The sequence below is a fragment of the Oryctolagus cuniculus genome, chromosome 15 (genome assembly GCF_051225735.1).
Source record: "Oryctolagus cuniculus isolate XC-2025 breed Fujian yellow rabbit chromosome 15, ASM5122573v1, whole genome shotgun sequence".
In the NCBI taxonomy this organism is placed as follows: Eukaryota; Metazoa; Chordata; class Mammalia; order Lagomorpha; family Leporidae; genus Oryctolagus; species Oryctolagus cuniculus.
Window position 1 is genome coordinate 84,613,589 of NC_142881.1, and position 23,052 is coordinate 84,636,640.

General features: G+C 57.3%; 1 protein-coding gene across 1 annotated transcript; it reads right to left on the reverse strand.

The window, feature by feature from the left end:
* Positions 1-6,137: 6,137 nt before the first annotated feature.
* GDF10 (growth differentiation factor 10) lies at positions 6,138-18,503 on the reverse strand. Its single transcript, XM_051837510.3, has 3 exons — positions 17,766-18,503; positions 8,818-9,728; positions 6,138-6,945 (listed from the first exon to the last, which is right to left on the reverse strand). The coding sequence occupies exons 1-3, from the start codon at positions 18,070-18,072 to the stop codon at positions 6,754-6,756; spliced, it is 1,410 nt and encodes a 469-aa protein (XP_051693470.1). The 5' UTR covers positions 18,073-18,503; the 3' UTR covers positions 6,138-6,753.
* Positions 18,504-23,052: the final 4,549 nt, after the last annotated feature.

Sequence of the window (23,052 nt, forward strand, 5' to 3'; positions counted from 1 at the left end):
ACACTTCCCGTGTGAGCTAGAGAGAGGACCAAAGTGCTTGCAAGCCCTCCAGAGTGTTACCTGTGATGTCACTTTTTTTTTTTTTTTACATTAAAACAGTAGCATTTAAGGTTCTTTTTGTTGCAAGTTGCAGACATCAGCATCCAGAAAGACTCAGTCCTTAGCCTTCCCTCCCCTGTGGGGCTTCACATGCCCACTCCCAGGCTGCAACAGGCCCATGGACATTGCAACATTGCACCTGGAGGGAGGAGGGGTGGGGCGGAGCGAAGGCCTTTTTCCCGGGAAGTCCCCTGAGACTCCCAGTGTCTCCCTCACCCTGATTGGATCATCTGCCCACGCCCCAACCAATCACTGTATGTAGCCAAGGGAACACACGCCTTGATTGGCTCAGGCCCTTGGAGTGGCAGTGATGTCCCTAGCAGCCCCCAGGAGAGGATCAGGCTGGGATGAACTCCAAGGGAGTGGATATCTGGTGGCTAGGAGAGACCACCGCAGGGTTGTGTAACTAGCCTCCCTTTGTGTGACCCTCACTGTTAACATCTGAATACGGCTGCACGGATATATTCTGGGTGACTCAACTGTTTTCCAGCTGTGGGGCAATTAGACTATTATGGAGATAATGTTGCAGGGGGCATTATTGTAGTATATATGTGATGTCATTTGCTGAGCCAGAGTTGTCAGAAGTGGACCATCTAGGCCACCGTAGTTGCAGACAATGTTGCCGCTGCTTTCCAGAATGTTCTTCCAAGGTCCCTTTGCTGGGATGAGCTCCTCTCCTTTGGTGGTTGTGCAGGCAACATCAAAGGGGCCCCCATTGCCCTGGACAGACCTCCTGCCCTGGCTTACAACAGAGCCCATTGAATCAGAGTGCAGCCCCTGTGCGAGGTGCCACACGTCAAACCCAACGCTGAAACCATCACAAGATTCACAGCAACTAAGTCAAGGGCCCAGTTTACCTGCGCTGGCCCGAGGAGGAAGTGTCCCCTGTGCTAACACCACAAGGAGGGTAATTTTGAAATGAGGGGCTGGTGTTGTAGGGTAGCTGATTAAGTTCCTGCCTTCGGCACCAGCATCCCATATGGGCGCTGGTTCAAGTCCCAGCTGCTCCACTTCTGATCCAGCTCTCTGCTGTGGCCTGGGAAAGCAGTAGAAGATGGCCCAAGGCCTTGGGTCCCTGCACCCGTGTGGGAGACCCAGAAGAAGCTCCTGGCTCCTGGCTTCGGATCCACCCAGCTTCAGCTGTTTGCAGCCATTTGGGGAGTGAACTAGCGGATGGAAGACCTCTCTCTCTTTCTGTCTCTCTCTGTAACTCTGCCTTTCAAATAAATAAATAAATTTTACAAATTTTTTTTGAAATTACCAGTTTTTTGGTTTTTTTTTTCTGCTTTCTTCAGTTTCTTTCTGCCTATAAAACCAACTACTTCTGCTCAGCTCATTGGAACATTCATTCTATTTTATAATGTTATGTACAGATATTATGTTATCACTTTATATAAAACAGATAATTAAATATTTCATAATTTATACTTGGAATTGCAGGTGACACCCAATTAAGATCTTCAAGTAATTTTTTGTTGTTGCAATTTTGTCTTTTCCCAGAAGCTAGTGGACAAACAAGCTCATTTGCATTGCCCTTTGGGCTGGCGGTATTTTCTCCATATTTTGGTGAGCAGCACCTCAGTCTCCTAGGAGGCCGAGGAGTCTCTCCCGTACTGCTCCAGGGGCCCTGCTCGGGAATCAGAGTCCCTGAGGAGTTGTGTGTCCAGGGCAGACTCCTCAGATGCCTGGGTGTTCTCAGGAACTCACTGCCGTCAGCACAGCAGGTGCACAACAATCACTCTTACTGCGACTGTCCTGTCCCTGCAGTGCCCGATCTTCTTGTCCCCATGCCCTCCTCGGCCCGCCAGGAATGCCTTCCCTCCCTCCCAGCTGTCCTCCCTGGGGGCTGGTCCTTACTGCTTTCCAGGCCAGCCCGTGGCCGCCCTCCACCTGCAGCCTCCGTTCTCAGGGCAGCGGTCCATGTGACAACCACACTAAGAGCCCTGGGACTGCTGATCTGCTGTTGGCTCGAGGTGTCACCTCCATCCTGCACTTTGGCACAGGCCTCCACCTGCAGCCTCCGTTCTCAGGGCAGCGGTCCATGTGACAACCACACTAAGAGCCCTGGGACTGCTGATCTGCTGTTGGCTCGAGGTGTCACCTCCATCCTGCACCTTGGCACATGCCGCCGCTGTCCCCTGCCTGAAGGGGTTGGAGGAGTGTGCTGTGGGGGCAGGGCCCAGCAAGCTGGGTGTGCTCCAGTGGCAGCTGCCAGCTCAGCCTTATCCCCACCCCCCAGCCCCCCACTGTTCTTGAGGCCCAGGTAGCTTGCCTTCACCAGGCCATGGTGATTTTTAACCAAAGGCTTTATAGTATCGTCCCCTACCAGGGCCCGTGAATTGTGGAGCTCACACCGCCCTGTGCAATTGCTATGGAGACTCACACATTAATGAACCAGAGAGCCCAGTCGGCTCTTCCATGCATTTCAAGGACCCTTGAACCTCATCCTTTCAATCAGTGACACTGAATTCAGCCTTCATCCATGGAGGGGAGAAAGGACCCCCCCACACACACACATCCCAGGGGGCAGGAGTTTTTGTGACCCAGCCATCTCCAGAGGCTGAGAACCACATACGCCCCAGGACACCCCAGTGCGAAGCCACCTATTCTCCAAGCGTGGCTCCCGAACCAGCAGGAAAGGAGCCCTGTCTCAGCCTGCGTCAGACACAATGCCCAGTGACCCCGGCAACCTGTGAGTCTGGTGCAAGTTCAAGTTCACACATCAACCGACAGATCCGGTATTTAGAATTCTTCTCTGAATATTAGGCAAGAACCCTCTTGGGCTTATTAATATCGGGGATTTAGTAATAAGCCCGTGGTGAAATCATATGGCACCCCAAATTCCGGTAGTACATGTGGCACCCCGGATAGCATTTCTAGGGAACTTTAAGGGGCCACATTTTAGTGTAAAATTTTAGGAGGTCTCTTCTGATTTCACTTCTGCTCACCCACGCACCCCGACTCACACACGGAGATTTCCTGTGCCATTGGAGGAGGCAGCATCAGGGCTGGGCCAGACAAGGGAAGACGCAGGGGGAGGGGACCAGACCTGAAGGAAGAGCATGGCTTCTGGCAGTGGAAGGGACAAGGGCCGAAATCCCAGAAGCATCTGTTTACCTTGAAGGATTTTCTGTTTCCAGGTTTTGGTAGAGGGGAGCTGTCAAACGTGTTGGTGCAAAACTCATGGCTGGGGGTGGGTGAGGGGGGGACAAGCTCCTTGCATAAGCAGCACCCCGGTGCCAGCAGCCACGCCAGGTCCCCCTTCCAGGTTGGCCCCAGAATCGATGTCTTTGTAGCGTCTCCCCCACTCCTCCTCTGGGCTCCCCTTCTCTGCCCTCCCATGCTCAGCATGGCAGACTCCTTGCTGGCCACAGTGGCAGCAGTTACAGGCTGCAGCCTTGGTGACATTCTATGAGAGGCCTGGACCTAGGGATGCCTGGGGTCCCTGAGCTCGGTTTCCTCTCGCCTTGCAGTAAAAGGGATGCACCAGGCAGTTTCCCCAACCTTTTCCATCCATTGACTCACTCCCAAACAGCAGCAACAGCTGACCAGGAGCCTGGAACTCCATCCAGATCCCCCATGTGGGGAGCAGGGGCCCTCCACTGCTTTCCCAGGTTGCATTAGCAGGGAGCCGGTCCGAAAGTGGAGCAGCTGGGACTTGAAACAGTGTTTCTGGGGCTGGCGCTGTGGCACAGCGGGTTAAAGCCCTGGCCTGAGGCACCGGCATCCCCTATGAGTGCCAGTTCTAGTCTTGGCTGCTCCTCTTCCAATCCAGCTCTCTGCTGTGGCCTGGGAAAGCAGTAGAAGATGGCCCAAGTCCTCGGGCCCCTGCACCCACATGGGAGACCTGGAACAAGCTCCTGGCTCCTGGCTTCGGATCGACGCAGCTCTGGCCATTGCAGCCATCTGGGGAGTGAACCAGCAGATAGAAGACCTCTCTCTCTCTCTCTCTCTCTCTCTCTCTCTCTCTCTCTCTCTCTCTCTTCCTCTTTCAAATAAAATTAATCTTTTTTTAAACAGTTCTCCTATGGGATGCTGGCATTGCAGGCGGTGGCTTAACTTGCTGTGCCAGGACCCTGGCCCTGATAAGATGTTGTTTTTTTGGCTTTACAGGGAAAGAAGTTATTTTGTGACTCTCCTCTGCAAGAGCACGCAATGCCTCTGGGAGTGGTCACTGGCCAGGAAATTCACGGTCAGCCCTGGCCACAGAGGCCTCAGCTCAGGCAGCCAGGGCCATGAGCCTGGCACTGCCTGGTCTTGGTGAGCCATGGTGGGTGTGTTGCTTGTCCTTTCCTCCTAAGCCTGGTTTCCAGGATGCCAGCTGGGCAGGGGAACCAGGCTGCTGGGAGGCTGCATGAGGAGCCATCAGTAAATTGCCCGGTGCTTTGCAAACTGGAGGACTCAATGATGACAGCAGGTGCAGGTGGCATTCCCCGGGCACGCCCCTCACCCCAGGGAAGCTGGCACCCCCTGGACACCTTCCCACCAGCCTAGGCTCGAGCCCCTGCATGTGGTTGGACCCCCACAGAGAGTTCTCAGTCTGCCTTCCCCCACACCAGAAATCCAACAGGGAACACCCAGGGGACTTGCGGGCATTTGGGGGAGATCCTGAAGGTCCCCCAGAGATGCCAGGAAGAGAAAGGTAAGGGCACAAGATATCCCATCTGTATCAAAAACGGCAAGGGAGCAGAGAATGAGAAAAGATGGCGAGGGGGGAGGCGGCAGGAGGGAGCTAATATATGGAAGAAGAGATTTGGGGTCGTAGCAAGCTGCAAGGCTTGGGCTCAACTTTACTGTTCCTTACACCCTGCCATGTTCCCCAAAGGACTGTGCAGGACCCAGCGGGAAGTTGGCAGGGCAGCCCCTGTGGCTACATAGGAGCCCTTGTCCCATGCACAGCTCTACAGGAATAAAGAGCAACATGGAGTGAAGGCGTCGCGGAGCCGAGGCTGCTGTGGGGCGTGGCTGCTGGCGGCCGATTTGCAGGGAAGGCAGGTGGCTGTCCCTGTCCCAAAGCCCATGCCCCTGTCCCATGGCAGCTGCTCACATGAGTGTCCTGGGGTCATTCTTGAGGTTCTCCCTTCCTTGCTGACTCTGGGGCCTCTCTCTCCCCAGCTTGGCCTCCAGTGGCTGCCACTGCAGCCTTGCTCAGGGGTCCCCTGGCTTCCAGAGCCTCTGCACCTGCAGAGAGATGGAGAACTGGGTGCCAGCACTCCCCAGTCAGCTCCACCTGGGGGCAGCCTGGAGACAGGAGGCCCTAACCTCACAGAGCCACCCACGGCATCTGGACAGCAGTCCAGTGGGTCCTTACCTGCGTCTCCTTGGCACGGGAGCCCCAGTCGCTGGCGCCCTGCCTCGGACAGAAGCCTGGGCTGCTTCTCTCCTCTTGTGTGCCCTGTCAGAGGAGGCCTGCCACTTCCAGTGTCCTCCGAGGATCCCCGGGGCCGCGGCAGCCTCTCAGAACCCGGCTGACAGGGCTGGGATGCATCAGCTTCAGACCGGATGCAGTGTCCTTCAGAAACGCCAGGGCATCGCTTGGGGGCACTGCGGCCACATAGACATGGGGGAGTGAGGGGCTGCTGTTTCTGGGACGGGGCTGCTGGGGACTGCCCTACAGTTAGCACAAGCAGACTCTGTGGCCCGTCCCATCCCATAGCTGTGTCTGGACCTCCAGTGACCTCGGATAGCTCCTGTTAAGCCTCATTGGCTTCAACAACCCCAAGTTAAAAAAGGTCTCTGCCCAGGCAACCCCAGGCGCTCTTTTAAATGCCTCAGACACCTCCCAATCAATAGGTGCTCCCCCAGGTTAGTGATTTCAAGGGAGCTCCAGGAGGCCACAAGGCCTGCTGGGGCTATGTCCCACCTTGGTGGCGTTCCAGGGTGGGGATCAGACTGGATGGGGGAGCCCCCTGGGGGTTTCTGGAGCTTGGCAAGAGCATAGCAGGGTCCAGAGATGGCCTGGGAGACCTCCCCCCAACCCTAACAGAGGCTGTGTCCCCTGCTCTGTGTCTCTGGCTCCATCAGGATTTTGGAAGGGGTGAGGGTCTTTCAAGATACCACTGTATCTTTAATTTATTAGCTTTTCATAAAAACACATAACGTACAGCATCTACAGCATAGAAAGTAGAATTTACAAAAATATAACATCTCGGTTACTTTTTAGTAGGCACGTGGCATGTTTCAACAACCCACTTCATCAGCGCGAATACGTCTGTGGAGAACCGGGGTCAGCCCCCTCCTTTTTGCTTTACAATAAAAATATATATTAAGAAACACGGGCCAGGTATGGGTTACAGGTGCATACTGGGTGTATAGGAGCTTCCGCGGTAGGGCTAAAAGTGGAGACACCCCCCCCCCACTGTGAGCTGGGATGTCCAGAGTCACCGCGTTGTGGCCCAAATCGCACGTCCCCCAGAGATGCTCCCACGCGGGAAGGGAGTGAGAGTCCTCCTCCTCCTCCTTATGAGGTGCTGACCACAAGAGGCCAGCCCTGTGGACACGGCCACCTCCAGCAGGTGAGCAGAAAGGACGGGACCAAGTCCGCAGCACGGAACGCCCCCAGGACAGAGTCCCGGCCCCTCTGTGGCCCCGGCCCCACTTGGTCCCGTGCCTACGGCTGCAGCCCCAGCTTCCTGAAGCCATGCTGCAGGGGTCTTAGCGGCAGGCGCAGGTCTCCACGGACATGTTGGGGTACACCTTCAGAACCACGTTCCGACTCTCGTCCAGGAACAGCACCCCGAGGGAGCTCATCTTGTCGGGGACGCAGCAGGGCCCCGGCACGCCGGGCACCACACCCACGGCCCTGACGATGCTCTGGATGGTGGCGTGGTTGGACGGGCGGACAACCTGCAAGGGGCAGGGGCAGCAGCGTTACTCCAGCGCTCCGCCGTCTCCCGCTCACGCACGCTGGCGTCAGGGCCCTAGCCCACATAGCTCTGCCCTGCTGCGGACCCAGAGCCCCAAGCAAAGACCAGATCACCAAGCCTGGGGCACGTTTTCCCTGCAAGAAAAGCTAGCTAGCTTCCTGCTTCCCCGAGGGACGCCATGACCCTTACCGGGCACTGGCCACTGGGGGGCGCTCGCGCCTCACACAGCCCACTGAATGCAGGGATGCTGGCAGGGGAAGCCTGGAAAGGCGCTGGGGGCCCTGGGGCTGCCAGGGTGTGGACTGCTGTAGACACGCCTCCTGGGTGACCATGCCCTAGGCACCGAAGCCGGCGCCCCGGGGCTTGCCACAGGGAGCTGACGCTCCCCAGGTGTGTCTGACTTGGAGCGACAGGGGCTGCTCCACTTCCGCGGCCCCATCTTACCATCCTACCTGTTTTACCAGGTGTGAGAGACCTTCATTTTACTGAACACGCTGAGGCTTAAATTAAATAGAGGCAGATGTTTGGCTCAGCGGAGACACTGCTTGGGACACCATCCCCAGCTACGCCAAGTTTTCTACACGGTGCAGCTGACCAGAAAAAATCCTTTGTTTGCTTATGCGGGAGGCTGGGACACCTGCGCCTGCAGAGTTTGGGCTGGTACCTTGCGTACTGGGAGGTGGCGAGAGCCAGCTGATAAGGCAAGCACAGTGCTGATGTGGCCTCTCTGTGAACCACCTCTCCCTGCCCCCCTTTCCTCTACAGGGCTTTAGGGAGAAGCCCTAGAATCCCCAAGCAGGTTAATCACCCTCCCTCCCTTGTCTGGCCTGGGCTTTCCCAGCTGGCTGATTTATTTACATTCAAATTGGATTTATGCACTGACTTCCTTCTTTGGAGGGGAAGGCATTACCTGGCCTCAGAGTAGCTAAGCAGATGGAAACTGTGACATGGAGGGCAGCCAGCCCGCCACCGAGCAGACCACAGGGAGAGGGACCGACAGGGCCACGGCCCAGGGCCAGGGCCATGGATAAAACAGCACACAGGGAGAAGTTGCTGTCCTGTGGGTCCTTGCTCTGAGCTGGATGGAGGAGGAAGCCCACCCACACTGGGGGAGCCACCGAGGCTGCTGGTCCCAGAAGCCAGTGCCCTGAGGTCCCCACCAGCAGCAGGTGCCATGGCTTTGGCCTAGAAGGGACATGCACTGCCTACAGGGGGCAGCATGCACGCAGCCTGTGAAGTGAGTGCTCCCAGGAGCACACGTCTATACAGATATGGCTTTTCGAGGCCAGCATTCTGGCCTTGCGGGTAAAGCTGCTGCCTGCAGTGCCAGCATCCCATATGGATGCTGGTTCGGGTCCCGGCTGCTCCACTTTCCAATCCAGCTCCTTGCTAATGCATCTAGGGAAGAAGCAGACAATGGCCCAAGTCCTTGGGCCCCTGCACCCACGTGGGAGACCCGGATGAAGCTCCTGGCTCCTGATTTTAGCTTGGCCCAGTCCTGACAATTGTAGTCATCTGGGGGAATAGACCAGTGATGGAAGATCTCTCTCTCTCTCTCTCTCTCTCTCTCTAACTCTGCCTATCAAATAAAATCAATAAATCCTTGTAGGGGGTGCCTCTCTTGTTTTTCAAAACAAAAATGTTCTGATTTAAAAATTCCAATTTAGCCAAGTCAGCACGTTCAAAAGCTAAAGCCAAAACAAATCCGAGGGCTGGGTCCACCCAGTCGGCTGCCACTTGGCCACTGTGACCTACCTGTTCTGTGCCTGGAGCCAGATGCCCCATTTTGCAGATGGGGCAATCAAGGCCTTGCAGGTAGAGGGACCTGCAGGGGTCTGGGGTCAGGCCCTACCTTGGGCATGGGGAACTCGCAGGCGCCCGCACAGTAGTAGGCATCGAAGGCCTTGGGTGAGATGATCCACTCGTTCCAGCCGATGTCTGCGAAGTCCACCTTCAGGTACCTCCGGGAGCAGACCCGGGGCTCATCCCACTGCCTCCTGCGGGCTTTCTGCATCGTTTTCTCGTCGAAGTCCAGCACCTGCGAGGAGGCGGCGGAGGCGGCGAACAGCTCCGGGCCCTTCCTGCGCCGGTCCCTGCGCCCCGGCCTTGGCCTCAGCGCTCGCAAGGGGCCCGGCCACAGCTCGTGCTTGTGGTGACGCGGGCCGTGAGCCACGGCCGGCGCCCGCCTCTCGTGCAGCCCGGGCAGTTCGTTGTCGTGCAGAGGCCCGGAGGCCTGCGCGGCCGCCCGGCGCACGCGGGGGTCGCTGGAGCCGTTGGGGGCCGGGCGCGGCTCGGGGTCCCCGGTCTGGAAGGGGTCGTATCGCTGCAGGGTCACGGCCACGCTGTTTGGCTCCGAGATGGCCAGATCGTTGGCGTAGACGAGGATGTAGGGCGCATGGGCGCCGGGCCTGTGCAGTCCTGGGCTCTTGTCCCCGGGGTCGAGCTGAGCGGACAGGAGCAGCTCGCCGTCTCTGCGGGCCGCCTGGACCACGGCTGAGATGTCCCGGGCCTGCCATAGGCCGCGCGGCGGCGGCGGCGGCGCCAGGGCCAGGGCAGCGCGGAGCAGCCCCTGCGTGGCCGCGTTGTGCGGGAGGCTGCGGAGGAGCAGGTGCGGGCGCGCGGGCGGGCCTGCGGCCAGCCCGCGCGCCGGGGGCCACCGCCGCTGCGGCTCCAGGTAGAAGTGAAAGGTGGCCGTGAGGATCATCTCCGAATCCTGCATGGACGTCAGATTGAAGACATACACGGCCTTCTGGTCGACCACGTCTGCCGGAGGGAGAACACACCGCAGCCCGTGAGCTGCCCGCACGGCCTCGCGCCCTGCTCCGCAGGCTCTCCCGCCCAGGGCCCAGAACTGCGTGTGCAGGGAAGGTCCCCAAATCGCCTCGCAGGGCTCACGTTTGACGGAAGGGGGCGCCCTTGGTTATCCTCAAAGAACAAACTGGGAAGGAAGTTGGGGACTGGCAATGTTCCCCTGCGGAAGGCAGGGAAGGGAGGGGGGCAGAAGGAGGAGAGAGGAGTGAGGGAGGGAGGGAGAAGCTCTGTGGGGCCATGGACTCTGCCCAGGCTCAGCCCCGGCAAAGCCCTTTCTCGGATTCGGAGGGGAGCAGGTGTGTTTCTTGTTGCCCCGTAATGCTGCCGCCCAGAAGGTGACCCACGTGGCCGGGGCCCCAGCCCCTCCCTCCCCCTGCCACCGTGACTGGTAGAGCCAGAAGAGGAAAGAGCTCCCCAGCCTGGGAGAGGTGTGGTGGGGTGACGCTGGGCTCCCCGAGACTCATGGCTTGGGGTGCCACCTCTCTGACACCTGTAGCTACCACATTCTTTTTCAACCAGAATCTTTAGTTCTAAGTTCTTCCTTTCTGATGGGAAGGAGGCAAAATTCCACCGTAGGTTTTCCCTTACTCTTAAGGAGGGAGGAAAGCAGATGGACATCCAGGGGGTCACAGCTCAGGTGACACTCCTGGACATCACCTTATCCTCACGACACCCCTACCAGAGAGGTGACCAGTCCCTCAGCGGCTCCAGCGGTCAGCCGCAGCACAGGGCCCTGATACACACGTGAACTTGGCTTTCCCACACGCATGGCCGTGAGCGCCAGGGGCTTGATCCCTATTTTGGCCAGCCCTCAGGAGTTCTGGCCATCACATCTGCAGTCACAGGGAGCCCACCCCTTAGGGGCAGCCTGCTCTTAAATACTCTCCCTGATGGGAGCTGTTGAGGTCCAGATGGGTCACCCCCACCTGCAGCACAGCTGGGCCCCCAGGCTGGTCCTCTGTGTGCACCTGCACGCATGCATGCAGGGGACTTCAGGCTGAGAGCAGGGACATTACACGAAGTCCTCTGCTTGGAGAAGGCCCTGAAGAGAAGTCGCTCTGACCTAGCCACCGTGCTGGTCCCTGGCTCACAGCGGGAAAAGGCCTCCCCCCCTTCTCATTTCTCCCAATTAATACTTGCCAACCTTGTTCTCTAACAGTGGGGCTGCCTGGGGACCAGGCGACGATGACCAGTGGAGGCCTCAGCCTCCTGGGGGAGCAGGCTGCTGATGACAGTGACAAGGCCAGCAGCAGTGTCCCTGTCCCATCACTTTCATAGGGCACTGTCCCAGGGGGCCCCAGGGTGCTGGTGCTGCAGCTCAGAGCCTTCCACTGACACTAAACTAAAACTCCATCTTTCACCAACACAAGGCCTGCTTGTCCTGCCTGCATCTCCAACTTTGTCCCCAGCACAGCCCTGTCCCTCTGCCCCACCTCTTCCTTCATGGCTCCTCCCCCAGGGGTTGCTCCACCCCCTTTCAGGTCTCTGCTCAAATGCCATCCCTCACAAGTGTTGGGAAGACCCACTCCATCTCTCTGCATCTCAGCAGCTCCGGACATCCTGGCTCGTGTTTGCTCTGTCCTTGTGTCCCCACAGAGCCCCTGCAGAACCCATGAGCTCCAGGAGGGCAGGGTCATGCTTGCCTCATTGCTGGATCCTCGGGCCGGTCGTGCTCAGAGCCGTGTGTCACTGTAGTGTGGGACTCCCCACACACATCCTGCCCAGGGAAGCCCCAGGCCTGTCAGTTAGCACAGGGGGCTCCTGCTGCTGCCCAGGAGCACGGAGAGTGCATCCTTAAGAAGCCCACAGGCTTTGTCTGGTCTGCAAAGACTCAGTAGATGTGCAAATCCAGCTCTCTAGCCAGAACTTCCCTCCTATGTTCTCTCTACATAGGAATACAGCATCCTTGACTGGAATTGTGACTTTCGGATCTGCGGTATTTTCAGATTTGCAGATACATGAGCTCACTTCCGGATGGGCCAAGTCTAAGCAGGGAGTTCCCTTAGGCCTCACATCCACCTTCCACACACTCTGTGTGCTCGGGTACACACACAGCCTGAAGGCGATTCTATACATTTTCTGTGTGCTTGGGTTCTGACTGGGGCTGGTCACATGAGGTCAGGTGTGGAATTTTCCACTTGTGGGCACTCTCGAAGTTGGGGATTCTGGGGCACTTGCGACGTGGGGTTTCTGGTTGGGGATGCTCAGCCTGTAACAGTGTTTACCAGTTATGGAGTTCTGAGGTCCAGGTATGTGCTTGGCCCCGTGCTGGGGGCTCTGCATGTCTGAGTACTCATTTCATGCTGAGGGATAAAGCCAAGGGCATTCATTCTGCACACAAAGCTGGAGCCCCAGAGAGGCCAGATCACCTGCCCAAGGCCACACAGCCTGGCCTGGCTGACCTTGAGCCCACGCCCTTTGCCCCCATGCACTCTGGTTGTAAATTGGACATGCCTAAGAGCAAATGGACAGACTGTCATTGCCACGTGTTTTGCAAGCACAGGTCACTTTTGAGATGTTTCTGGGTTCCGAATCACCAGGCAGGGAAGGACCGAGCTTACCTCTCCATGCGTGTGTCTGGAATGCCCAGTAATCTGACCGCTGTGCTCCTTCCTGAGGGCACTGGTTGGGGGAGGGACCTCCTAGTCCAATGGCACCTGTAAATTCTCTGCTGGCCAAACCCTAGCCAAGAGCAGCCCTTCAGATGGATCTGCCAGTAATTAATTAACTAAGAAGATGTATTTATTTGAAAGCCAGAGAGAGAGAGAGAGAGAGAGAATCTTCCATCTGCTGGTTCATTCCCCAAATGGCCACAGGCTGAAGCTAAGAGCCAGGAACTTCATCCAGGTCTCCCACTTGGGTGGCAGGGCGCAAGCACTTGGGCCATCTTCTGCTTCTTTCCCAGGTGCATTAGCAGGGAGCTGGATGGGGTGTGGAGCAGCCGGGACTTGAACCGGCACCCGTATGGGATGCTGGCATTGCAAGAGGAAGCCTGACCTGCTGTAGCACTCATCCAGAGCTGTACTTCCTCCATTCCCCTGAAACGGCCACCAGGGTGACTAGCGTGAGAAGGCTGGGTGAAGGCAGCAAGGGGTGGGCCAGCCTGGGGTGGCCATGGACAGGGTCAGGGACTCGATTTGTCCTGAGTGTCAGCTCCAGTGAACCTCCTGCTTGCATTGTTTGCTAGCTGTGGGGCCTTGAGCAAGTCCTGGGACCTCCTTGTGCCTCCGTTTTCTCATTGGTAAAGGGGCGGAGTGTGTGGATGCACCTGTGAAAGTTGTGAGATCGGCTCTGCAGAGCTCACTCACAGCGCAATGTCTGGCACCAAGCACAGGCTAGGAACACATTGGCCAGGTGGCTGCAGGGGCTGGCACCGCTCAGGGCACCACGCCATCACTGCTACCCCTCTTGTCCCAGGAGACCACACTGCCTCTTCCTCTCCTGCCCCTCCTGCTTCTATTCAACCCCCAGACCCTGCTGGCTTTGCCTCCTGAATGCTGTATCCTGCCTGCCAGAAACTTCATTCCAGAGCCGACCTCAAGGACAACAGGAATCCCAGAACTGTCACCCCCTTATGTGACACTCATGCTTCAAAATTGAATCATCTATAGGGGCTGATGCCGTGTCACCGCAGGTTAAGTCATCACTTGGGACTCCCACATCCCATATCAGAGTGCCGCTTTGAGTCCCAGATGCTCTGTTTCCTCTCCAGCTCCCTGCTAACACACCTGGGAAAGCTGCGGAAGATGGCCCAAGTGCTTGGGGCCCCGCACCCATGGGGGAGACGCAGATGGAGTTCCTGGCTCCTGACTTCAGCCTGGTCCAGCTCTGGCTGTTGTGGGCACTGGGGAGTGAACCAGCAGATGGAAGATCTCTCTCTGTCTCTCTGTCTCTCTGTCTCTCTCTCTGTTTCTCTGTCACTCTGCCTTTCAAACAAGTACATCTTTAAAAAGAAGAAAGATTTTGGAACAAAAAAATTTGCAATCTATGCATACAAGAGGTGTTCAAAAAGTTCATGAAAATGTGTATGATGAGAAAACTCTTCATTTCAAAAGTGATTGGCCGCAAGATCAACTTCTAATTTTTGCACGAACTTTTTGCAGTATCCCCCTTTCCCTCTGGTTGTATCTGGGTGTGTGATTAGAGATGCTATTCTTCACTGCGGTCCCTCCATGATCTCGACTTTCCCCAGTACGTACACATTCCTTTTATAACCCCGCTGCTCTCTCTCCTCACCCCCTCTCTCCCTGCAGCCCCTCTCTTCCCTCCCTCCTTGCTGTCTGTCACACACAGCCCCAGCAGGTGCCACCTCATTGCCTACAGACAAACTCCTAACACTCAAAGCTCTCCACCGCCTGACTGCTTCCTGCTCATCCACCTCTCTCCCCTACCTCTCTCTCTGCACTTTATTTCCTCGGTAAAGCCAAACTCCCAACAGCTCCTGACGCTCCGAGGGCTGCCTCACTTCCACACCTGCTGAAACTGAATCTGCACTCTAAGGTCCCCTGGAGCCTCACCTGCTCTGCAAAGGCATCCCTGAACCTCTCACCACCCCGTTCATCTCTCCATGGCACCACTGTCCCACTACCCTACTCTTCTGCCTGCTTCTCCCCACCATCCCAGCCCCCATGAGCTTTGTGGACCAAGCCAGCACCTGCGCACGGCTGTGTCCTTTCAGCTCACGGCACCTGCAACCAAACAGGGTACTTAGGGCATAGCAGGAAGCTACTGAACTTGACTGGGGGCAGTTTTGACAGAGGAGTATGCAGTGTTACACATTTTGGAAAGGAAGGACCTCACTCAAGTTCAGTGTCACACTGAAGGTTAAGGAAGCTCACATTTCAACACGGGTCATTCTGTGGGAGCGTGAGGTGTGAGCGGTCTAGCCCAGCCCTTGAGGGCTGAGCTCAAAGGTTCTCTCCATGGATGCAGAATTCAGCAGGAGACAGAAGGTAGGGCAGAGGGCGCTGCAGGAGTAAGGGCTCCTAAACAAACGGTTGACATTTATGTGTGCAGGAAATGGTTTTCAGTACTTGACGTGTCTCTGTTTATTTTATAAAAATCGCTATCAGGAAGGGATCATTTTTAACCCAATTTTCCAAGTGAAAAAAAAAAACAACAAAACTCTGGGTCACGGTCAAGTCCCCCACCTCAGTCACAGCACTGGGTGCTTGCACCTTCCCAGTCCAGCTCACAGGCTGTCCTCCGGTGCTGGCTTGGTGACAGCGGAGGAATGCAGTTACTGCACCAAGGGTCCAGGGGAATGGATGCAGCTGCCTTTTGGGAAAAGGAGTTCTCCACTGAAGCAGCAGACACCCAGTCAAGACCAGACTGGAGCCCTGCCCTGGTGGCCCCCTTCATGAGATGAGGGGCCTCTGCTCAGGCCCACACCTCCCTCCACGCACAGAGCAGATGTGGTCACAATGATCAAGCCACTGCTTAAGGGGCTGGCACTGTGGCACAGCAGGTTAAGCCTCCATCTCTGGTGCCAGCACCCCATATGGGTCCTCCTGGCTGCTCCACTTCCGATCCAGCTCTCTGCTAATGGCCTGGGATAGCAGTGGAGGATGGCCCAAGTGCTTGGGTCCCTGAACCCATGTGGGGGACCTGAAAGAAATTCCTGGCTCCTGGCTTCATATCAGCCCACTCTGGCCATTGCAGCTATTTGGAGAGTGAATCACTGGATGGAAGATTTCTCTGTCTCTGTCTCTCTCTCTCTCTCTCCCTATCTCTCCTTCTCTCTCTCGGTAACTCTGCCTTTCAAATAAATAAATCTTTAAAAAAAAAAAAAAGCCACTTCTTGGGATGCCCACATCCCATATGGGAGTGCTGGTTCAACTCCCAAGCCCTCCACTTTCAGTCCAGCTTCCTAATAATGCACCTGGGAAGGCAACAGGTGATGGCCCAAGTACTTGGGCCCCTGTATCCACATGGACCTGGATGGAGCTCCTGGCTCCTGGCTTTGGGCTGGTGCAGCCCTGGCTGTTGTGGCCTTTGGGAAATGAACCAGTGGATGGAAGACCTCTCTTTCTGTCTCTGTCTCTTCTTCTCTCTCTGTCACTCTGCCTTTCAAATAAATAAATCAATCTTAGAAACAGACCAAAAAAAGCAGCAGGCACACTGAGGCTGGCAAAGCCAACACAGATGACTCAAGGGATGGAGTGAGAAATCAACCTCCCTACCCTACGCTAAGCATAAAACCTTCCTTGTCCCACCCAGTCCTTACCTGCTCACTGCACACACAAGGCAACGGACGCCCAGAGGCCTACAACGTGTACCACAGCACACAGCCAGAGGCTGGGGAAGCTGGGCTTTGTGCCCAAGTTCATCTCTGGGTTCCCAAAAAAAAAAGGGGGGGGGGTTTGTCAGACAGTTCCAGATTGTTCCAGAATTCTGATTTCCCAGACACGTCTGCTCCACACTACCCCTCCCAGGGCCTGGGCTCCGAGCTGATAGGGACGAGGCAGCGAGGTGAAGGCAGCGAGAACAGCTACAGCTTTGCCACAGTCACCGCACCCAAGTCTCCTCCTGGGGCCTGCACATACAGCCCAGCCGGCCAGGCTTCTGCATGGCTCCATCCAGGACAAGTGTCTCATGGGAGTGCTGGCTGTGAAGTCTGTCTCCAGGTCCTTCTGGTGGTGGCGGTGGTAGGGTTAACACCCCACGCTCCACTGTTACGGATCCCAGCCCATTCCACAAAGCAGAGACAGAAACGTGCACCTCCACACCCAGGCCTGTCCCCAGGGGCAGCAAGGTCCCTCCCTGCTTCATCAAGAACGAGGTCCACTCTACACCCATACAAACCCAGAGTGCTCAGCCCCAGGCTCTGTCCTCCCTGGGGAATGCCATGCACCAGCAGCCATATGAGCTGGGCTGGGCTGGGCTCAAACCCACACATACGGCTTCATTTCCTCTGTCCTGAAGCCCCACAGGACAGATCCTGTATGCTCTGCCCATGTCATAGGTGAGGGCCCTCAAGCCCACTCGGGACTCGCTCGGGTCATGCTCATGACAGATATCTCTACTGTGGCTTCCCTAACTACCTTCACTCCAGGAATGGACTCCAGGCAGTGGCCGAGGGACACAGGAGCCACCAAGGCTGCTCAGTGGAGGACCAGGGCCTGCAGCCGCTCTGGTGGAGAGGCCCAGCTCCCCACATCTGGCTCTGAGGTCACAGATGCTGCGCTGGGTCCCACTGCATGACCCCCGACTGTCTGGCCCCAAGACAGGGCTAGCTCCTCTCCACCTCCAGAGAGGAGCCTGAGCACGGAGCGGGGTTTCTCCTGATGAATCGCCTCCTCCCCCACAGGCTGCAGGGGACCCACACCCACAGCTTTTGGAACAGCATTCTGCAGCCTTGAGTGGTCACCATGACAACAAGGGTCTTCCCACCACCCCTGCACCTCCGCTTGCCCTGGGGGCCTGCAGATACAGCCCAACCTGGCTCCATCCAGGATGAGTAGTGTGGCAGGAAAGGGGTGGGATGCTCCCACTGCCCAAGCTCCTGGCCCCTACCTCAAACCCTTGTAGCCTGATAAACTTCATGCTCAGTCCCATGTACCCAAGGTCCTTCCCAGGCCACTCGGCTACCTCTAACACGCCCCAGGCTGGAGGCCCGCACTTCTTGCCTGGGCCCTGGGGCCTGGGTTCTATTAGGGTTGCCTGATGTCCTCTTGGGGGGTGCCCTCCTCAGCCAGCAAGGGCCCCCACACTTGACCCCTGGGGGACCAGGACACTTGCCCAACCCATGTCCCATGGCCGCCCTGCATATGGGAACGTGTGTGTCCAGCAAAAGTCAGAGTCCCCGGGGGCGGGACCTCGGCGCCACTCAGGTGTGCCTACTGCAAGCTCACAGCCTGAATCGTCAGTGAATGAATGAATGAGTGAGTGAACAGAAGGAAGAGCAGAAGCAGCGTGTCGAGTTGGGGAGGGCTGACAAGGGAGCCAGCCAGAGTGGGGAGAGGGGGTGCAGAGGCACCCGCTACTTACCCAGCCGGGCACGGAAGCTGCGCACCGTGTTGCCAGCTCCAGGCCGTGCGCCCCGCCGGCTGTACTTCTCATAAAGCCGAAGCATGTGGACAGCGACCATGTCCTGGGCGCCAGGACCCAGTGCGGCGGTCGCGTCCCCCGGGGACGGCTGCGGGTCCTCGTCCCCTCGCAGGCCATCGGAGGCCGCGGACCAGGCAGGGGCTGTGTGGCTGCCGCCTGCGTCCCGGAGCAGCAGCAGAAACAGCGGCAGCAGCGGTAGCAGCGGGGGCTCCGGCCTCGGACCGGTCCGAGCGGGGCCACGAGCCATGGTGGGGTGACGCCGGCGAAGGACAGGAGCCCTGGAGGAGGAGGAGGAGGAGGTGGAGGGAGAGCGCGGGCGCACCGGAGGCGGCCACCAGACTCGGCGGCGGGAAGGCGCGCGGGGAGCCCGGGCAGTCTGGGGGCGCGGGGCGTTGGGTCCCGAGATGCGCGCGGGACTGGCGGCCGGGAGCCCCCGGGGCTGCGGTCACGGCCGTTGGGAGCCCCAGCGGAGCCGAGACGAGCAGAAGCCGGGGCACTGCCTGGGCGGACTCGCGCGGAGGAACTTCGCAGCCCACGGAGCGCCGGGCTCAGCGGGCTCGAGGGGGCGGGGCGGGACGGGGCGGGGCGGCCGGCGGTGCCCTCGGGGAGACCCGGCTGCTCTCACCCCGGGACCACTGCTGCCGACAGCGTCCCCGGCCCGGCTGCCGTGTACGTGCGCGCGCCAGGGTGTGCGCCCGCGAGTGTTGGGGGGGGGGGGGCGTGGGCGTGGGCGAGCGCGCGCCCCGCTCCCGCGCCTGGAGCCGGAGACCCGGCCCTGGGACCGGCTGCTGTGTGTCGGCGCCGCAGCCTGGCCGGGGCCCGGGCCGTGCGGGGGCTGGGCTGCTTTTGGAGGGGGCCCGCCTGCCGGGTTGCCCCTGCAATGGCATGCGCCGGCTGAGGTTGCAAGCCGACAGCTCGCCCAGCAAGACCGGGGAGGGGGTGTGTGTGCGCGCCCCAGTTGCTTCTGAGCCAATGCGCGTCGGAAACCCCGCCTGGGCAGGCTCTGAGAAGAAAGGCTCTGGCCCCCAAAGCTCACAGCGGTGGGAGCAACAGCCAGATTCTGATGCAGAATCAGCTGAGTAGGGGACCCCGCCTTTTCCACAGTGCTTACAAGGCACAAGGCCCCCAAGAAGCTGAGACCTGGAGTCTTCAGCGAGGACCTTTCAAGTTGCTTTAAAACCTTTGCAAACATCAGAGCGAGAGGGGGAGGGGTGCGGGTGGTGGCTCTCCTGAGGATGGGCCCCAGGGAAGGGAGGGTGAAGCGAGTCTGGTGTATGCTTAGGGTGGGAGATCTTGAGTGTGGTCTTCCCTCTCTAGCAAGATTTCCTGTCCATGGCTGGAATCCAGGGACCCCGTGGATCTGCTTTTTTTTTTTTTTTTTTTTTTTAGCCCGTTTTTTATTTTTGCTAATGTTAACTGAAATTCAGTGTTTGCTAACAGAAATGCAGGCAACCAGCCACACTGGTATGAGGTGTGGGACTTTGTCACCGTCACCCACCACCCGCTGATGTTTTCCTATCACGGGAGAGGTGCCGGCTACATCCTAAAGTCCCGTTTTTGCTTCTCGCCACTTTAAAATTGGAGGCATTGTTTGGCCGGCTGGGAGTCAGTTAATGAATTAATAAATAGAGGACTTCAAACGGTTTGTGGAATTCAAAGATAAGTTCATGTTGGTGCCAAAAAAAATTGAAATCCATGCATAGTTTTATCATCATGTTTTTTTTCTATGAACTTTTTGAAGATCTGCATGGACGTCAATATTTTCTTTTGCACCGACATAAACTTATCTTTTAATTCCATTCTCCCTGAACTCTGAAATCGCCTGGGATGGGCCTCTCACTATGTTACTATGTTGCAAACTTGTCTTAAAAATAGTTTTGGTAACTGCCTCCTAGTTATTGGTTTCCTTTATAACTGTTCATGTTTGATCCTATGCATTTCAAAACATTCTTTTGAGAAGGCATCATCTCACTGAGTCAGGATCCTAAGGGCCCCCACCCCACCGCCCAGGGTCCCTAGGAGGGCAGCATGGCGCCCGACGAGCCTTAGTTCTCCGAGAAGTTCCCAGGAACTGTCCGTGCTGCATTCCCGGGCACTATTTGCCAACCCGCGAATGCTCTGTTCCCTTTGCTGGGTAACATTAGGTTCTGACAGCCAAAAGAGTTACTTTTCTTGGAGGGCTCACAATGCAATAATTGAAAAATTGCTGGAGAAACCTTCTGTGGGTGTGTAAGACACAACCCGTTTGGCATTTGTTAAGCTCTCTTGGTGTCAAGCACGAGGCCATCCCATGGAGAGCCTCAGCCTGGAAGGGACATTTTATTTATTCCGCAACGAAGCTTCCACTGCATTCGACATCCCGGGAGCAACATTTGTTCTGTGAACCGGGTTTCAAAAAACAGGGCGCGCAGAGACCAGGCGATCGAGCCGCGCGAAGCCTGGGGCCTTGATGAATCTCTCCTTAAAATGGTCCAAGCCATCTTTTATTGCTCCCTCCCCCACCCCACCCCAGCTCCCTGCTTCTCCTTGTGCCCATCACTTCCCTTCGGAGCCCCCCCCACTTCTCCCCCACAACGCCCCTGACCTGCACCGCCTGGGGGTAACCTCTGCCCAGGGGCAGTTTTGTCTCTGCTGGGGCCCCGTACACAATCGGGGCCTGTGAAAAGCGGGGTGAGTCTGCGGGAGGCCGGCACAAGCTGGGCTATTCGGGATCCCTGTCCGTGAAAGCCTCCCGGCCCTCCTTAACTCATTCCCGGCTCCATTCAAGGCGGCCCGAGGGTCAGGCTTCAGCCGGCACTAAAACCTGTAGGCTACGGCTCCTCTGACATTGTTGGGAAAGAATTAAGGCATCAGCCGGGGCTGGCTAATATTTCTTGCCTCATTTTATGGCTGAACAGCGGGATTGTAAAGTCGCGAACACTAGAGCCGCTGTGGCTCTCTTTCATGTAGCCGGGATGATGGGATAAAAATGTGTTTGGTAAAGCAATTCAGATTACCACCGGGTCACATCCTCGCTGGCTCCCAGCACGGCCCCCGCGACGGCCTGGCCGAGGGAAGGAACAATGTCTGTGCCATCACAGCTCATGCAGAACAGGGCTTCCAGCCTGGAAAGGAGCTAATTGTGGAGCCAGCCAGCCAGGGTGTTTTAGTAGCTCGGGCCGCGGCTGCAAACAAGAGCTGAGATGGCGGGCTGTGTGGATGGCTACAAGTCCTCCCAACTCCGAGGTCTGAGAGCTCCCTTCACAATCTTCCTGAGCCTGGGAGAACCCCAGTCTGAGCTCTCCGCACACACACCCTGCCCCGGGGCGGGGGGGCATGCTGTGAGCTTGAACTTGCCAACTGGCGTGGAGAGTGCTCTCTGCAGAGAGGTGTGAGGTTGTTTGGGGGTGCCCTCCGCCTTTGGGGCCTCTCTGCCATGCGATATCTCAGCAGTTGTAGGGTTTCCGTGAGCATACAGGGTTAGGTGAGACTGAGACTAGCACCTGGGCTAGTTCTAAAGTGCAGGCTTGCCTGTGTCTGTCAGTCCATCAAGAATGCAATGTTCCCGTGGAAAAAAAAATGTTTCAGGATGTTGTCTAGTTAGTTTGTGGCTGGGAAGTCTACAACACTCACCAGCCCTCGGGTGCAGCCCCTCGGCCTCTCTGAACCCTGGTAACCTCCCCTTTCAATAAAAAGGCTGACCCCAGACCCTGTTTCAGCCGCAAACTCCACTCTGGGGTCTGTGGCCTCATGCCAACCCATTTCTTGGATGTTGAGAGGATCTGTACAACCCTGCAAAGCCAGTTGGGACTGGGTTCCTGTGTTTATTCTCACAACTTCCTGGCTGCGTGACTTTCAGCTACTTCCTTGCCTTCTCGGGGCCTTGGTTTCGTAGCTCAAAAAGGGGACAAGTGCAGGCTGCTCCCTCAATGATCAGTAAGGTTTTAGCATGAGGGCGCCGCCATTCATGCCACCTTGAATGGAGCCTGTAGCCCATTTCACATGGACCAGACACTGGGGAATCTGGGGAGAGGGCCTCGCCTGGCTGTTCCTTGCTCTGTAGGGGAAAACGCATTTCCTAGCACACAGTGCCAAGAGCTAAGAGGGAAAGGCACAGGGGGAGGTGTCCCTGGGTGAGGAAGTCACAGACCCCTGTGCCCAAGCCGCTGTGATCAGTGTGTGCCGATCCCCAGCCCAAGACTGAAAGGATGATTTACAGGTCTCCGTGTGGATGTTCAAAGCTCTCAGGCCTACGGACAAAAGGCATGTGCAGGACTCCCTGTTCTTGTTCCGGGCGTGAGCTGTGGGGCGCTAGAGACAGGAATCCCAGGGCCGCCCCAGGCCGCCGGGCCGGAGCGCCATAAATCTGTAAAATAACAAGCACCAAGGACTTTATAATCAAGGACAGATTTTTATTCTTTGCTCTGGCAAAATCCATCCGCGGAGTTCACGTTTTATAGTGGAGTGACTGCTCTCAGCCCCTACCCTCTTTCTGGCCGTCGGGGGCAACCAGGAGAATCAAAGCCAGCCCCTTGGAAGGCACGACTTCCCCGGGGGCGGGACCCCGGCTCTCCCGCGGCTTCCTGGGGTGGTGCGGGCCATTCATTTCTGTTTTGCTAAAATACCCATGACATGTGACTCAACCAGGATTACAGGACATTGTCTGGGCAGTAATCTGAGCCGGCGTGGGCTCCGGTTTGATGAAATACGGTGCTCTCCGAGCAAACATGGGAATTGGGACTACTCCTCGTGAAGGCTGAACACTGGGACTATTTAGGAGAGGGACAGATGAATGCGGCACTGTGGGAGCGACAATTCGAAGGGGGCGGCTTTGGGGAGGGGGCTGTGGGGGCGGGGGGTGGGGGGTGTGCGTGTGTGTTTGAGTTGGCCAGAGCCTGCCTGTTAAAAGCGGTCTGTGGGACAGGCAGCCTGAGGGACACTTTGAGAATGAGGAGTCCCTTGGTCTCCTTCCAGCCCCTGGGTAAGCCTCAGAACCCGCGCATGCGCTGCTGTGCGGGGGCGCGGAGCCTGGCGTCCTCATCCTGCCATTCAGGTTCCTTGCCACCTGGCCTTGGCCACACCTCTCACGCCCAGGAATTCCCAGCATTCCCTGAGTCCTCATCCCGCCCTCTTCTCTGGCGCCTTCAGGCCTTCAGGTGACAGCAGTAGGTGCCGGGATGTGCCCCCAAATCCCCCCTCCAGGACCCAGGCACGCGTGTCCTCAGCTGCCAGCACTGTTGTGTGCAGA